This window comes from Semicossyphus pulcher, unplaced genomic scaffold, assembly GCF_022749685.1.
Source record: "Semicossyphus pulcher isolate SPU_LCO1_2020_fin unplaced genomic scaffold, fSemPul1.0.p SCAF_10, whole genome shotgun sequence".
Classification (NCBI taxonomy): domain Eukaryota; kingdom Metazoa; phylum Chordata; class Actinopteri; order Labriformes; family Labridae; genus Semicossyphus; species Semicossyphus pulcher.
The window spans coordinates 32,431,137-32,448,459 of NW_027211604.1; the positions used below are offsets into that span (position 1 = coordinate 32,431,137).

The following is a 17,323-nucleotide window of genomic DNA, read 5'->3' on the forward strand; positions in this document are numbered from 1 at the left end:
ACGTCAGCATATTAAGGTTATTGTTGCCAAAAGGTGGTACCGGGGACTTTCAGGGGTCCTTGAACCGGTTACTTGAACCGGTTACAAGTGGTCTACAGAAAATAACAAATAAAGTCAGCTAACGTTAGCTTAACAACACATTTAAGGGGAGGCTAAGCTAACTTCATTTTCAACTATGCAATAATATTCGATGTATTGTATTTATTTGTTTCTGCAAGCTTTCTTTGCTTCTAATTGTTATTAGATTATTCATGATTACAAGTTAGATTGCGTTTTGATGATTTTCTATCAACGAAGTTGTATGTTGATCACCAGGTAAGTAATTCTTTCCTCCTGAGCTGACAGCATCAGTCCTGTGACCCGCCTGTCTAAAGCTGACTGTACTCTTTCAGACAGTCGTGGACAGAGAGTCAGGCGGAGACATGGCCGAAGACTCTGGGAAAGTGAGTCCTCCGTTGGGCGAGGACGAGTTCAAGGCATCTTGCGCCAAAGAGATGGCTCTGCTGGACCTGATGGAGAAGACGGGCTACGACATGGTGCAGGAGAACGGACAGAGGAAGTTCGGAGGACCCCCGCCAGGTCTGTGTGTCTTAAGACCATGAAAACACACGAAGAAGAGAATTAGTGTTGTGTTATATGAAAAGGGGCAGAAAATATTAAAAAGATGAGCAGTGTGCACATACAGAACACTTATGTCTGATTAAAGCTGTCTAAAGAAAAATCCAGGGATTAATAACTGAAATAATCTGTTTGTTCCTAATGTAAGCCCTCAGTGATCTGTGTAATATGTCAAAAAAAAACTCAAGATGTGAGGGTATTATGAAACATCTCCTTTTAACTTATGGAAAGGTCAGTGTTTATCTTTTGTTCTCAGTCTGAAAAAATAGATTTAAAATAGTGATTTAAGTGAATGGAGTTTGGTTTGGCTGCAGCCTGTTGATGTAGCGACTCCACTGGTCTGAGATCAGCTCCAGTGAAAGTTCTGTCTGACCGTCGTTGTGTTTTCTTTTGTGCCTCAGGCTGGGAGGGTCCGGCCCCCCCGCGGGGCTGCGAGGTGTTTGTGGGGAAGATTCCCAGAGACATGTACGAGGACGAGCTGGTGCCGTTGTTTGAGAGCGCCGGAAGGATCTACGAGTTCAGACTGATGATGGAGTTCAGTGGAGAGAACCGCGGCTACGCCTTTGTCTTGTACACCAACAGGTGAGTGTGTCTATTTATATATTCAGTTTGACAACATAACAGAAATGATCCCTTTAACTACTAAATCTATGGTCTTATTATTTGTGGATTATAAATCACATTTATTTAGAAAGAGGAGAACCAGAATCAACTGAAGGCAGGGTAATAAAAAACAAAGATCCATGTTATGATAATTTATCCTGACCATTGGTTATGGGTGCAGAGAAGCAGCTCAGAGAGCGATCCAGATGTTGGACAACTACGAGATCCGTCCAGGGAAGTTCATCGGTGTGTGCGTGAGTCTGAACAACTGCCGCCTCTTCATCGGCTCCATCCCAAAAGACAAGAGGAGGGATGAGATCATGGATGAGATGAAGAATGTACAAACACACACACACCTGAGCCACATGTGGACATCTGGAAAACTAAAAGTATTGTTTACATGTTTATGACTGACAGTTTAACCAGGCGTGTAGAGAAACAGAAGACGGAACAGCTGCGTAAAACACTTGATTGTAGTTATTTTTAATTAAGTGAAATAATTAAAGGTAGAGTGAACTAAATGTAAGTCAAAGTTCTTCCCCTGGATACCAAATTAAAGCTCATGGAGGAGCTTTAACACAGAGAATAAATTAATTTGTAAAATGTTTTTTGAAATGTCTTCAATTAACTCTAAGAAAAAGGTTAAAAAAAATCTTTGAAAACTTGGAAACAAAATGAACAAAACTAGCAAGAGCAGAGCCGTTTGGTTGTTATTGTAAAAGTTGAGCTGTGAAATGAGAATGGATGATGGACAGATATGTTATTAGTCATACAGACTGAACATGTGGACACACAGAGATAAGCTAATGGAATGGACTGTACTTGTATAGCACTTTTCTAGTTTGCTTTTCACTCAAAGCTGCTTTTACACTACACACACATTCATACACTTATGGCAGAGGCTACATAAAGTGCCCACCTGTCAATCGGTTATCACATTCATACCTGTTAGCTATACCACAGGGGCAATTTGGGGTTTAGTGTCTTGCCCAAGGACACTTCAACATGTAGCCTGGGGGAGCTAGGGATCGAACCTCTGTCCTTCCAACAGAAGAAAGACGACCGACTCTACCGCTGAGCCACAGTCGCCCCGGACAACAGTAGTTGTTGTGTTCAACCAGCAGCTGGTAACATTGGCAGCTCATTGAGTCGTGCTAACAGATGCTCAGTCATCCCTCATTTTACATGTCAGCAGATCCCACACCACAGCTGCCAGCATTTACATGTTCTTGTGCTTATTTTTTTCTGATCAGGGTTTTTAGTGTCTATTATTTTGCTTTTGAGAGCCCAAGATTGTTTAAAGAGTGTTTTTCGCGGCTTCTAGTAAATCTGGATTGCAGAACGTTTTTGTCTCAAGCTCACTGAAGTGATGTTTTTATCCCTCAACCTCTCCATATTGACTCAGTCATTGAGCACACCTGCAGACCGGCAGCTTGTTCTTTATGTGTTACAGCAGAGTGCTGACTAAATGACATCATGTAGTTTACATTTGACTTGTATTCTCAGCTCATCAGCCCAATGATCTCTACTGATTGGTTAATTATTTATAACTTTAGAAAACTCTGAAAACAGTGACAGAAAAATGAAGTTCCAGGTGGGAAAACCATTTCTTGAGTTGGCTATGTGCATGTTGATGAATGTTGAAACAGGAAATAGTTTGACAAACTGTTGTCTTAAATATCATTGTAACTGGAGCATTAAGATCTCTCTTTTTGGAAACTCAGGGGTGGAAACACAAAGGCTCAAAACTAAACATTTGTTCCCTCATTAACACAAACAGCAGCATGTGGTGTTTCAGGTCACAGTCATCATTTACAGCAACAGTAGAAGAAGCAGCAGCTGTTACTGTTTACATGTTAACCACCACCTTTGCTCCCTCCTGTGTGTGTGTGTGTGTGTGTGTGTGTGTGTGTGCGTGTGTGTCAGGTTACAGACGGCGTGGTGGATGTGATCGTGTATCCCAGCTCCACAGATAAGAACAAAAACCGAGGGTTCGCCTTCGTAGAGTACGAGTCGCACAAGGCTGCAGCCATGGCCAGGAGGAAGCTCATCCCGGGTACTCACTCTCTTTGCATCCTCCTCTGACTCCTTCATCACAGCTGTCCGTCTCTCCTTCTTTATTCCACCTGCTGACTCTGGGTCACTTGTGTTTGTCCAGCAGGGGGAGCTAGAACACAGAAAAATGCAGCAAAGAGTCTGAATGAGGATTTAACTTCCAGTCCAGTTTATTGAATTTATTTTTTTAAAGTTTAATAGCCTACAGTCCTGCATGAAGGTTTTTAATGTTTACTTTGTGTTCAATCATTTGTATTCAAACATATATTATTTTAAATGATGCAGTTTGTGCTTCTGTAACACTGACAGCTGTGTCTTTAACTTAGCCTCCCCTTACTATATAAGATACATATGCAGGAAAAAAAATCAAGAATCTAAGTGATCCATTCTTCATTTTTCAAGCATAAAACCCTCAAAGTTTTGGTTACAACAAGAGCCCGACCAATACTGGATTTTTGGGACTAATGAAAATTCCGATATCGATGTATCGGCCGATATATTCAGATATGTTCAAAGTGTATCTGAAATTAAAAGAACAAAATTCCAATTCTGAAATGTTATTGTTACATTTGCATGACGTACAAAATTAAAGTGTTTCTGTAGCAACTTAAATAGCACCAAAATAAATTATCAAATTAAATAGACGTGAGTATAACACAAAAACACACAAAAGTTGGAACAAAAAATTATTTTCTTCTTTTCCCACCTTCACACAGTGCTGCTACAGATAAAAGTCACCAAACACAGACCAGCTCATTTGACAGACAGATATTGTTAATAATAGGAATAAAAGGCTTAATAAGCAGGATTTTCCATATTAAATATTCCCTCTTAATCAACATCAATCCAGGAGAAGTGTGAGCTGATGTCTGTATCAGCAGAGGATCTGCCCTTTGTCTGTGTTTCTATTCTTATTATTGTGCTCTGTTTGGGACATTTTGGACTATCTATGGACTGTCTATCGTGGGGCAGTGGTCTGGAGCTCAGCCAACAGTCCGCAGGTCAGGTCTCAATCAAAACGTAGCATCACGGTGACATGGCTATCTCTCTGCCTGTCTATCTGTAACTCCGTCGTAACTTTAGCATCTTTATGAGACATGAAAGGGACTTCACAAAACGTATTAATTTGCTGTTCTGTGAAGGAGAACAGTCCGCACGTGCGTGTCTTGCTGCTGTAAGGAGCGGCAGGTGTGACTGAGGGCGGAGTAGACAGACGCACAGTCTGCAGCATGGGGCGATGATGGCTTTTTAAAATAAAATCCTGTACCTTCCTGCTGGGTTGTACGGAGGTGTAGACGTGTAAGCTTGTTGTTTAGAGCATAACGGCTGTGAAACTAGCAGACAATTAAGCTTAAAGCTCCTGCACCTTTGTTACTAAAACTGAGAGCCAGACTGTACACTCGGGATCTCATGGGCAGTTTAGATGCGCAGAGGGTAGAAACAGTGGTGCTCTTAAAGCAAGCTTTCTTTGGCTGATTACTGTGATTTTAACATGAGTTTGTTGTTCACAATGTTTCGTTCTGTATGGGAAAGATAATGCTTCCCTTCACTGTGTGTGCTGCTGTTGGAAAAAAATTTGAAAAAGTTAAAGTTATATAATCAAAAGTTTTATAATGAAATGTTTTAGGTGAAAATTTATAATCAAATGTTTTAAAAGTTAAAGTTTTTATGGTAAAAATGTCTTAAAGTTAACATTTCTATAGTCTAATGCCTTAAAGTCGAGATGAAACAGCATTTCGAGAGTATTTAGCTTCCGTATCGTGACGTATTTTTGAGTGAAACAGGACTTGCAGGCGGGACATATCATTGGAGGGATTTGATTTGATCGTTGAGAAGTGGGCGTAGACAGACGTTCTCCACAGCGCAGTAGCTAGCTAACTGACCGAGCGTTCTTGGTGCTCTGCGGCTAAATGTTGCAGATTGATTGACAGGTGGATGTCATGATATTTCTTGTTGAAATTGGTTGGTCCTATCTTATGTAAGCACATGTGATATTTTGTTTTACAGGAAGAAAAAATGATTGGATTTTGATATAAGAATACGAAGAACTGGATTTTCTGTATTTTTTTTGGTCTGTATTGTCAAATAGATGCACAATATTACGGAGGATGTGATCTAAAAGGATTAAAATGACATTTTTCATTTCACCTCGACTTTAAAGTTAAAGTTTTACAGTCAAATGTTTTAAAGTAAGTTCTTAAGTTAAAGCTCTAAAGTAGAATCCTAAGCTGAGAAACTCGCTGGGCTCATTATAGAAGCCAGGTGCAAATCAAAGGGTGGGAAACTGGCCGCCTTATCTGATCTAGAAAAAAAAAAACAGGTGTCCCCTGCCAACGAGCCCCTCCTTTATCTGTTGTACAGTGCATGGGCGTGCCTAATTGGCCAGAGTGAGGAAGAGTCCTGCGGAAAAGTTGGAAATGGGTCGGACGAAACTGAAGGGACACAAGCTGAGGGCAGAGAGCCAGAGTTTGGGGAAGGGGGGTAGCACAAGTCTGCCACTTGCGACACACTTTAACCAATTAGGCAGAGACCTAAAAAAGGGGAAAAAAACGTGCCGAAGCCCAGCGAGGGAGGGGTTTAAAGTATATAAGACCAAGCGGCTAACCTGTGGGCAGTCTCATCCGGATGGACTCGGGTTTATTTGTTTGTATTTATACGGAAATAAACTATTTTTGCATCAGATTCTGCCAGTCTCTAGTGTTTGCTTGTCTTGCTTGAGTTTTTTGAAGACTTTGATTATAGTTTTTCAACCAAGTTTTATCATCTATTGGCGATTGAAATTAAGTGACAAGAGGGTTCGGGGAACTTTTTTGCCACAACACTGCCCTGCTCAGCTGTGACGCGCACTCAGGCAGCATTAGGGACCTCCTCATTTCCCATCATGCCTGCCGCCTAGTGCTGACTGAGTAGTAAGTTGTTAAGTTTCCTATTTATGTTCCAAAAAGCAAAAAATTATTATGTTAATTTTTTTTATGTCTGTTTGGAACATATGTCCTTTTTTTTAAATTATTATTCACCTCTCTTTTACGTTAACAGACAAGATTTTACCATTCCAGAACCAAGACAAAGTGTAAGCAAGAAACCAAAAACAGACCCCCCATAATAATAATAAACCACGTACATAAATAAATAAACACCAAAAACAAAAAAGATATATCTATCTTTATACACATACCCATACACACACACATACAGTTTATACATATATACAAATTTAATTACATATGTATACATAAACCCAATACACACAGCCTGTACATGCATACACACACACACATCCCTGCATATACACACACATTCAAAATAAATATTTTCAGAAGAATTTTGTAATTAATGAATCAAGTGTGGTGAACTAGTTAGGAGTTGGTTTGACAGGAGTCATTGAAAAGAGGTAGTTGATTCTGGCTAATATTGACATTTTGATAGTTGCAATTCGGCCTGCTAGGGAGAGTGGTAAATTATTCCAGCACTTTAACTGCTCTTCAATGGATTTAAGGATGGGGGTAAAGTTGAGGTGGAACAGCTCTGGAAGCTTGGAGGAAATATCAATGCCTAGATAGCGAATGTTACCAGTTGGGATATTGGAGGGTAATTTGGGGTCTGTCGTCTTACATTGGTGGTGATTTAGTGGTAGGATGGTGGATTTGGACTAGTTAATGGATTAATCAGAGATGGAGGAGAATTCCTCCAAGAGTTTAAACAATGCCTATAAACTGACCTTATGGATAGTGTTGGCAACAGTGATTCCAGTGATTTGTGAATCTTGGCGAATGGCGGCTGCTAGTGGCTCAATGGGAATAATAGTGGAGAGAGTGGACATCCTTGCCTGATGCCGCGGTTTAGTGTCAAACATTGTGAGGTTATTCCATTGGGGATTACTGATGCTGTGGGTGAGTTGTAAAATATTTTAATCCAATTGATGAATGACTGTCCAAAACCAAACTTATCTAATGTTGCAAATAAAAAGTTCCAGTTTACACGGTCAAATGCTTTCTCTGCGTCTAATGATAGGATGGATGTGTTAATCTTTTGATTTGTGGATATATTTATTAGGTTGAATAGACGGCGCATGTTATTTGATGAGTGTCTACCTTTAATGAATCCTGTTTGGTCGGGGTGAATTAAGGTATGAATGGCTTTTTCCAGTCTCATAGCTAGTACTTTACTGATAATCTTGATGTCTGTGTTGATGAGTGATAAAGGGCGGTAGCTTGAGCAGAGAGTAGGATCCTTGTTAGGTTTGAAGAGAACTGAGATGAGTGCTGAATTCATATGTGGTGAAAAGTTGGATGATTTGTACATTTCTGTTATCATCTCAACAAATACTGGTCCAGAATTTGTTCTACTGTTTGAAATGATTGCCACGGTCTGGTAGATTTGATGATATTTGATCTGTCAAGTTTTGGATAAATGGTTGCGTTGAAGTCACCTCCAATAAAAATGATTGTATAGAGAAGGTTATTAGTTTTGTAAAGAATTCATGGAAAAATTCTGGGTTGTCCTCATTTGGGCCGTATTGATTGGTTATTGTTAACTGAACTTACCCAATGGATCCATTGATTATTATATATCGTCCCTCGAGATCTGTTATGGTTGAGTTATTGCTATATGGTATTTTTCTGTTGATCATCACTGCAACGCCTCTCTTCTTAGAGTTATAAGAAGCGGCGAATATCTGGTCCGCCCAATTTGGTTTAAATTGATATAGATTTGAACTGATGAGATGCGTTTCTTGGTAATTGTCATTTTTGTGCTGGTTTATAGTTGTAACATGAGTGAGGTCCTCTCCTCTGCTTGTCAGGAGGTGTCATGACTTTCTCTTGCAGCACTGCCAAAATTAAAGTTATTAATATTGGAGCATATTGGAGGACATATACGCCCTACCGATACATCTGCGAAATGCAAATATGGGCCGATAAAATCGTCTGACTGATAAATTGGTCAGGCTCTATTTCTAATTTTGAGGTTCTACTGTTTCGCTAAACACAGTAAGTCTTATTTTTAAAACAGTAATTTATTAGCTTGGACGCTGCCTCAGTGTAGCTGAACAGCCATCTGTAGCAGCTCCATGCTGCCTGAGGCAGGAGGAGGCTGCTGTCCTGTCACAGATCAGATGGATGAACCAGCAGAGAATCTGCTGAACTGTTGAACTTTTGCATTAATAAAATATTGTGCAATTATCGGTCAATTTCCCCAATCAGCCTCAAACATACTTCCTTCTGAATCCTGTAGAGAGGAAAAAACAACAGTTCAGCATGTTTCTTTCATAACTCTCCAACTGCTTCTACAACACTCAGCTCATTACATTGTCATTACAGACAATATATATGTATGAAACTATTGTCATACATGTTAGCATGTTGAGTATACAGATGTGATGTTGTCGTGTTCCTGTTGTGTCCCACAGGAACCTTCCAGCTGTGGGGTCACTCTATCCAGGTGGACTGGGCCAAGCCGGAGAAAGATGTGGACGAGGATGTGATGCAGCACGTCAGAGTCCTCTATGTGAGTTTGTGTGTGTGTGTGTGTGTGTGTGAGTTTGTGTGTGCGTGTGCGTGCGTGTGCGTGTTTGTATGTTTGATATGTCTGTGTGTGTGTCTGTTTGTCCCTTTAAAAAATAATAATAATCACTTACAAAAGAATCCCTTGTTATGAAAAGGATGCAGATGAGGTGAAATCAGGTGTAAGATTTTAATGATTTCTCTTATTAAACGATCAGAAAGGATTCTACAAGTTTCAGAGTCTCTCACTTCAGCCCGCTGTAGAGAAATTTTTTAGAGCCTTTAAATCAGAAAGTCTCCAGCCCCCGCACTGCTGGACAGGCAGCATTTTAGGAAGAGAAGTCTGACATATTCGGCCAACTTGTTTAGATCAGAGGTGTGAAATAGGGAGAGAGAAGGAGGGAGGCTCACAGGAGCTGCACGTCCTCCAGGGGATCAATTAGGAGGCTTTTACTCTGAAACTCTGAAATGTAACCTGAGGGCGACAGATACAGACCTAAAATCACCTTACACATGTTGGAGAGCATTCAGCAGGTACAGAACACATCTGTCTCTCTGTGTGCACTTTTTATGCACTCAATTACAGCTTGTTTTTAATCTTCACAGTATTTTTCATCAGTATTAACATCGTTGTACTCACAGACATCGTGTAAGGCATCACTGAAAGGAGTCAGACATGTTGTGGCATATGGGACCTGTACTATCTGAACATCAGCAATGGGGTTGTAAGATGTACGATGTTTGTGTCCCTGCAGGTGCGTAACCTGATGCTGAGCACCACAGAGGAAACCCTCCGCCAGGAGTTCTCCCGCTTTAGACCAGGCTCAGTAGAGCGCGTCAAGAAGCTCACCGACTACGCCTTTGTTCACTACCGCTGCCGGGATGATGCCCTCTTTGCGCTGAGCCTCATAAACGGGGCTGTGATTGACGAAGCGAGCGTGGAGGTGACGCTGGCCAAACCGGCGGGGGTCAGAGACGGGAGCGTGGCCGGGAGGAGGTACAGCACCAGGGGTTACCTGGGGACCAGCACAGGGGCCGGAGGAGGGGGCGGGACGTTTTTCCTGAACAGGGGTGACGGAGCCATGGAGAGGTTTGGTAATTTTGGACCTTTTTTTTTTACAAATTTGAGTTTTGAAATGTCTCATAGAAACAAAAACTTTTAGTGGACATATTTTGATCGGCTGTATCGTGGCTACAGCGGAGGCCATCTACTGGACCGATTCCCAAAGTTTTTAGCTCGTTCTTCCTCTTGGCCTTCATACACTCATCATACTGCACTTTGTGTCTGCTTGAACAAGTTAGTTGTGTGGCTTTGCGGCACAGACACAGGTCTCATGACCACTTTGATTATTGTTTCTTCATCACATCACTCACCCTAAAAGTGAAATACCTACAAGCAAGCAACGACGAGCCGTTTCCGGGACCAGCTCTTCATCTTCTGTTCCAGACATTTGACTTTAGTTTCTCCGACCGTCTCTGTTGTTTACTCTTCCACTCTGTAAGATAGGCACATGACATGCCGGCTCCCCCAAAAGTGAAGTCCAAACCTCTCCATCACCCCCTGGGGGAGGGGCTTGATTTGATATGCAGTAGAGTTTTCTACAGGCGGAGCATTTTAAACGCCAATATCACCGTCATGTTTAATTAATTGTGGGAAGACAAAATGTGTGCGGGATTAATATTCCATTTATAGTGCAGCCCTGCTTCTGATGTTTAGGGTCGGTCGGGAATGTCTTATTGTATCCGCAGATGTTTAGCCCTCAGAGGTTTGAACAAGACATCTGCGACCGATCCCAGAGACAGTCGTAAAAGTTTAGGGTCAGTTCAGGATGCCTTCTTTTGTTTGTGGATATTTGGGTCAGCTGTAAATTACTTTTGTGTCTGTTGTAATGACCCTAACTGATTATATTTCACATACTTTGGTAGGTGTGTCCTGATTTTTACTCCAAAATCAGACAAAGTTGGAGTATGAGCATCTAGGCTGTTTTTTGTTGTACACAAACTCTACTGGATTCTGTCAGACTTTAAATGTGACCTCCAGCCCTACCTTTAGTGTCAGACTTAAGACTGGCTCTTCTCTTTGATTCAAACTGGCGATCTTTCCTTCCAGCTTCCTGAGCTAGCTAGTAAGCTATACTTACATGATGGAGGGGGAGACAGATTTAAGATTGAGAAGGAGACTTAGAGAGGGAGAGCTGGACAGAGACGGGAGTGAGACAGGTGAAGGAGAGAGGACAGACGAAGACAGAGAGTGAAAGGAGAGAAGGAGATTCTTGAGTAGAAAAATTAGGTCAGGTATTTTGTTTACAATCACAGACTATACATATAAGAATGATCAGCAGGGTCTAACTCCCCTAGTAAGATTGTATAGAAGTCTATGAGAAAATGGTCCTCCTTCTCGATTTATTCCCTCAGTAAACATTCTCCTAATGAGTTTATGGTCTCAATCTCTAGTTTCAAGTCTTCTTCAACTCAGCATGATGTTCGTTGGCCAACAGTTGGGGAAAAAAAGAAGCAGAACTGACTGCTGTGCATGTAAACATGCGTGCGACGCTTCTGCCGTCACAGATGAAAGCTACTTGGGAGATGATCGAGGCAGACGGGCAGTTACGTGAGGTGGCTATAAGTGGGTTATCAGCGGCACCTCGTCCCGTTGCAGGTTAACGCTGTGGCTCCATAAACGGACTGTTCACAGAGCGAACATGGCGCAGAGTGTTTTAAAAGCTACTCCTGCAGCACACATAAAGCGCGAGGTTGTGTGTGTGCCAACAGAAAGAAGGTGACGGTAAGATTTTGTTTCAAAACGTTACTGTCACAGGGATGATCACGCTAGTTTAACATACATTTGAACAGCGTCATTAATGTTACATACCATTTAAGTAACGTAACTGCAGCTACTACAATTTATTCATGCGGGTGTCAGAGTTGCTGAACCAAGTGTGGTAAAAGAACCCTCTTTAAACCCTTATGATATTTTTGGTCTATTTTTATGAGTTTATAATAGTTGAACACATGTATTGAGTAATAAAAACACTTACAGAAGGAGAAATTTGATGTTAAAAAAATAACTGAAATAGGGCTTGCATTTCAGGGCCAGTGGTTTTAATGGCAGGCCTTCAAAACAGTAGTCAACAACCCAATGATTGACGTCACGTCGGCTACGACCATTTTTGTATACAGTCCATGATTAGAACAGAAAAGAGTCAGCATTTTGTTTGGTTAAATTCGCAGCTAGACCTTTAAAAACAAATGTATTGTGTTTTTTGTTTTTTGTCAAAGAAAAATCCCTCAATGTGACCCTTTAAAGGGGAAATGTTTTGTGTAGTTTACAGTAACATTAACACTGTAACATTTCTGTTGATGTGAGACAGAGGGCTTTCTATCATCTCAGCTGTTATTCACAGTAATAGTTAAAAGTACCACACATGTTGGACAGTGATTTATTGCTGTTACGTCCTCTGAAGCCTTTAATTTGCAAACAGTTTAAGTGTCAAACATGAAAATGATCATTAATGTCAAAAAACAGCCTTTGATTTGATTCATATTCATGACTCGAGTGTAAATAGGGTGTTTGAGACGTGTGTGTGACGTTGAGGAATGTGCTGGTGGATTCACTCGTCAGTGTAATAAGTGACATCGTTAGCATAAGTGGATATGTTTCATGTATCCTGGTGATTAAAGCAGCTAAAGTGTTGTGTTTACTGACAGCGAGTGCTGCTCATACTTCATGCTGTCTAAAGAGTGACGGGCAGCTCAACTTGTTTCATTTTATATTCCGAAAATCTTCTTTTCCACAGCTTGACCCTTACACTGTTTTCACTGTTACTCCAACTACACTACACTGGTATCTTCTGACTACACTCATGTCTAATGAGCAGTAATGCTGATCCTGCCTCTGTGTGTGTGCGTGTGTGTGTGTGATCAGATGAGGCAGACCGGTGTGTGTTCCCCCTGTTCCCCGGCACCCCCCTCACCCCCACCAGCCTGCTGTCACTCAAACAGAGTCAGATCGGCTCGGCCGTCAGTCTGCTTGACTTCTACTGTCGCAAGAACCTGTGTTCACAGCCCGAGTACGAGCTGTTCTCCACGCCGGGGCAGGACGGGAGGCTGCTGCTGCTCTACAAGGTCTGCAGATACACGGCAGGCATACCTTCTCACCTTTACCTTTGTAAACTTCACTTTCCTGTCATTTATTCAAATGGAAATCTGCAGAATACATACATACAGAATAAGTACATAAATGTTTACATCGACTTAGCTGATAAGTCTAACCATATGAGCAACAAAAACAGAGTGTGCGTGTGTGTGTGTGTAGGTGGTGATCCCGTCCACACGCAGCACCTACATCCCTGACAAGCTGTGTGCGCTGCTGGACGATGCCAAAGAGCTGGCTGCTCAAAACACCCTGTGGAACCTGGGTATTGTTATCTAAAATAATAAATGTCAAAAATAATTTGTTTATAGTAAGTATTCTTAGTTATTAACGGTTAAATCATTTGTTAATAGTAATAACAAATAATAAACGTAAAATAAAGTGTACTGATCCCCAGACCTCCAACATGATTCGTGTCTTGATTTATCGGCCCTGTCAGACACTCTTCATGTTTAATATGTTTATGCTGGTGCAGAGGGGCTGTGAACTAACCTGTTGTTGGTTTAATAAGAATGAGACACACTGTTTTATGAGATGTAAATAATCTACTGTTACACATACAGAGCAGTGAACAGAATTCATTGTTTTTAACAGTCCCTTTGTATTAATGCAGCCAGCACACAGGACTGGACTCAGAGCTGAAGCTGTGTTTACATTATTAAATTTACACAGTCTCAATATAACCGTCATCATTTATTTACATCCACAGTACTGTTTCCTCCTCTTTTCTTTAACATTTACACCGTGCAGAGAAAGATAATTAAACTGGGTTAAAGTAAAACTTCAGTTTTCAGGAGTTCAGAGTCTGCAGTGTCTTTACTTCCAGCCCACCTGAGCGTTGCACGAGAATCTCAGGGAAGAAAATTCTGCTTTGGCAACCTGACATGCTGCGTTATTGTAATTGTGTGGTAGCAGCTGTCAGTGTGTGGAACTGGTGCCATCTGTAGCTCTGAGCCCAGCACAGGAGTTCTGTTTAAAGGTGTAAAAACTTTCCTGCAAAGTAAAAGAGAGCCAACTGCATATAAATCAAACCCCTCACATGTGGAAAATCTGAGTGGTTAAACGCTGAGCGGAGAACATGAATGTCTGGAGCTGTCAGAGGAAAAAAATAGAAACATGCCAACATCAGAATAAAGGCATATAAAGGAACACATATAATGAGAGCCATCAGGAGAGCAAAGCCCTGTTAAAGCTCATCATATATGCTGTTGTATTCTTGAAATCTGGTGGTTTTGCACCAATAAAAGTAAAAGACTTAATCACTGATTACTTGGACACTGAAGAAAACTTTAAAACATAAGATCTTAACCTTGTTAAGCCCTAAGGTGCTAGCAGGTGATTTTCGCCTAAACAGACATACCCACTAAAATCAAGAATATCTCCACAACTATCAGGTCTATATGCATGGTCTTGGTCTCTATGGGTAAGACCTCAGAAAATGTACTCCCAGTGTCTGTAAATTGTGACTATAATATGCATGAGTAAACTGTGATCAAACAAAGGGAAAAAAAGTTACATTTTTTCCTTGGCTAAAATTTAATCTAGATTACACAGAGGATAACACCATGATAGCAATGTTTCTCTGCAAAAAGATGACAGTGAATTGATTCAGCAACTCCTTGACTACAACTGTCAAAGTATATAGAAATATTACAAAGCATATAGATTCTACAAAGGTTTTAGTAAGGATAGGACCATGTGGACTCTCCATTTGGCCATTTGGATACCTAAAGTACACAAAGTGTGCCAAATGGGTTGTTTTACCTCTTTAAAGGGATTCTGACAACAACTACTGATTTCCACTACAAGAGGCTATGTGCACATAATGCAGTCTTTGGCTCTGACATTTATCCTGTGCATCATCACACTCTATCATTGTGCACAGCATAAAATCAATAGAAAACAACTAAATTGTATTATTTTGTCTCCAAATGGAATAGTTTTATTCTACAAGTCAGAATGTGCAATATTTACAAAAGCACAGGTAACTGGTAAACATTCAACATTTCAAAAACATGTTAATATTCAACATATCAAAAATCAAATCTGACTGTCCGACTGCCAAGAGCTTGAGTAATATAATACTGAATGAGGGCAACTGACAGGTCCACCCCGCCCATGTGGCTGTTGTAATCCTTGATGGCATCAGGAACAGGAATGTTTTTTGGCGACACTGTCCAGCCTCTTTCACTCTCCTGTGTGTGGAGCCTTCACTTGTAAGCCTTGTGGAAAGTGCTGCACATTGTCACCTCCTTGGTGTCCTTACACTTCACAAAGAGCCTGTCGTATTGTGTTCCTTTCTTTTTCTGATTCTCCTCGTGTTTTAATCACTATTTGTAGTGATGAAACATTTTACCTCTTTGACATCAGACAGTTGAAGGGACCAAAAAATTGCCTTAAATCTGTCCCTTGTCATGCAGTTCCATGGAAAGTGAAAGTTGTAGGGCCACTCTCTTCACATGTCTACCCTGGTATGATCTTGAACCATCCCAGAAAAGATGACAATAGCCAGAAAAATGTAGAAGTCCTCAACTGAGAGGGGAGACCACTTCAATTGCATCACTGATGCTTTTCTTCTGTCTGCTTTTTCATTTGTGCTCTTGATGATTGTGTGAATCACGCTGGAGCTGAAGAACAGTTTGAATGAGCTCAGTGGTGACCATGTCACACTGGTGTCAATCCTGGGCCCTACTGGATTTCTTGGCTCAAAATTTAACATTGGTGGTTCCACATCCAGCTCTTCAGGGTTACACCACCTCTCCTGCCCATCGCCGGCATCATGTCCAGAGGAAGCCTGCTTTAGTTGCTTACTGGCAGGCCCACGACATCTCTGCTGACCCCTCTTCGACTGTGTTGATGGCCCTGGGGCGGGGGAGGAGGACTTAGCTGAAGTTGAACGCAGCTTACGTGAAGGTGGCACAAACTCCTCGTCTCCCCTTTTATCATCCTCACTATGGAAACAGAGAGATAGATGTTGAAAACTCAATATGTGTCACAACTGAACTAGGACTTGAACCCAACTGCACCACTCAGAAACAAAGTGCCAAATAAAAATCACTCTACAGAGGAAAAACACTACAACAATGAAGAAACAAAAAATCACTCTGAGGATAAAAAACTTCTCTGACAAAAAAAAGGATAGACAAAGTATCAAAATAATACAAAACCTGTTTTGACATAGAGCATAGCATGGACAAGGCGTTGGTTCTCTGACTTGCGGGACAAGGCAAACTGGCACAGAACAAAGACAAACGCAGACAATATATAGACAAGGTAATGGGGAACAGGTGGAAACAATCAGGGCAGTGAAGACCATCAGACCAGCTGGGAACACACAAGGGGAAGGGGCAAGTTACCTGGGTGTCATAACACGCTAAAAACGCCTTAAGACGTTAGAAACTGACCTGTTAACATGTACGTTTTTAACTTGTTAAGGGGTATAATATTGGGTGATACCACTTCATCCGTTTCTGAGGGGAATCCCTACATACAGTCGTTGGAAGACAGAAAACAGTTCCCCGCTCAATAAACCTTGTATGAATTGAGGTCAGGATACAATATTTATTTTATTGGGGTTTAGAAATGATATGTATTTACAGTGAAGTTATTAAAATCAGAATTTTGTACTGGTTACTTATCGAGGAAAAACTGTAGCTTGTGTACTTTCATTTAATGTGGTGTGCTCACCTACATGCCCACTAGATGGCAGTATTGGAGCACAAATGGCAACCTGTTGAATTAAATACATCGGAAGGGGGTTGATGTTCTGCATGCCCGATGTACATTTGTTAAGATCTTTTCTGATTAATGGCGACATTTTTCGTGCAGCCAATGGATATGTTTTTAATGTAATGGTAGTGTGAATGATACATTGTGACTATTATGTAAAAAAATAATCTAATTTAACTTTTATCTTTTCATGAACAGACTGTTAATTATGAATCAGCTTTCTTGTGTCAGACATCACATTTGTGTTTAGAAAGAAATTATTGTATAGCCTAATGGAGACTGGATGAAAACGTGTGTTGTTAACCTTCTGGATCAGAATGAGAAAAAAAAAAAATCAAATGAGCAATATATTGAGCATATGAGTTAATTTTTCCAGCAGTTCGCTATGCCTTTTTACAATACCGTTTGTTCGTTTTTTGAGGGAGCATTTCACATTTGAGCTTTATTTCGTCCTCAAACTTGCTACAGCCCTATAGTTGATTAGATATTTGGCTGTAAGGCTTTGTTTTAATTTACAGTCATAACATGCATATAAAACTATTTTCCACAATGTGTCGATGGCACTTCTGGTTTTCATAATGGTTTCAAGCAGTACATAAAATAAAAAAAAATACATCAAGGATTAAACGTTTTATTTATACTAGATTTGTTATTGTCAATTATT

At 40.8% G+C, this 17,323-nt stretch overlaps 1 protein-coding gene across 1 annotated transcript; it reads left to right on the forward strand.

Annotated features, from left to right (window-relative positions):
• Positions 1-470: 470 nt before the first annotated feature.
• Positions 471-15,816, forward strand: LOC138594417 (probable RNA-binding protein 46). Its single transcript, XM_069665491.1, has 9 exons — positions 471-579; positions 1,020-1,200; positions 1,403-1,559; positions 3,148-3,277; positions 8,684-8,781; positions 9,533-9,872; positions 12,703-12,902; positions 13,093-13,195; positions 15,668-15,816. Exons 1-9 carry the CDS (start codon positions 495-497, stop codon positions 15,814-15,816), a joined length of 1,443 nt encoding a protein of 480 aa, XP_069521592.1. The 5' UTR covers positions 471-494.
• The last annotated feature ends 1,507 nt before the right edge of the window (positions 15,817-17,323 follow it).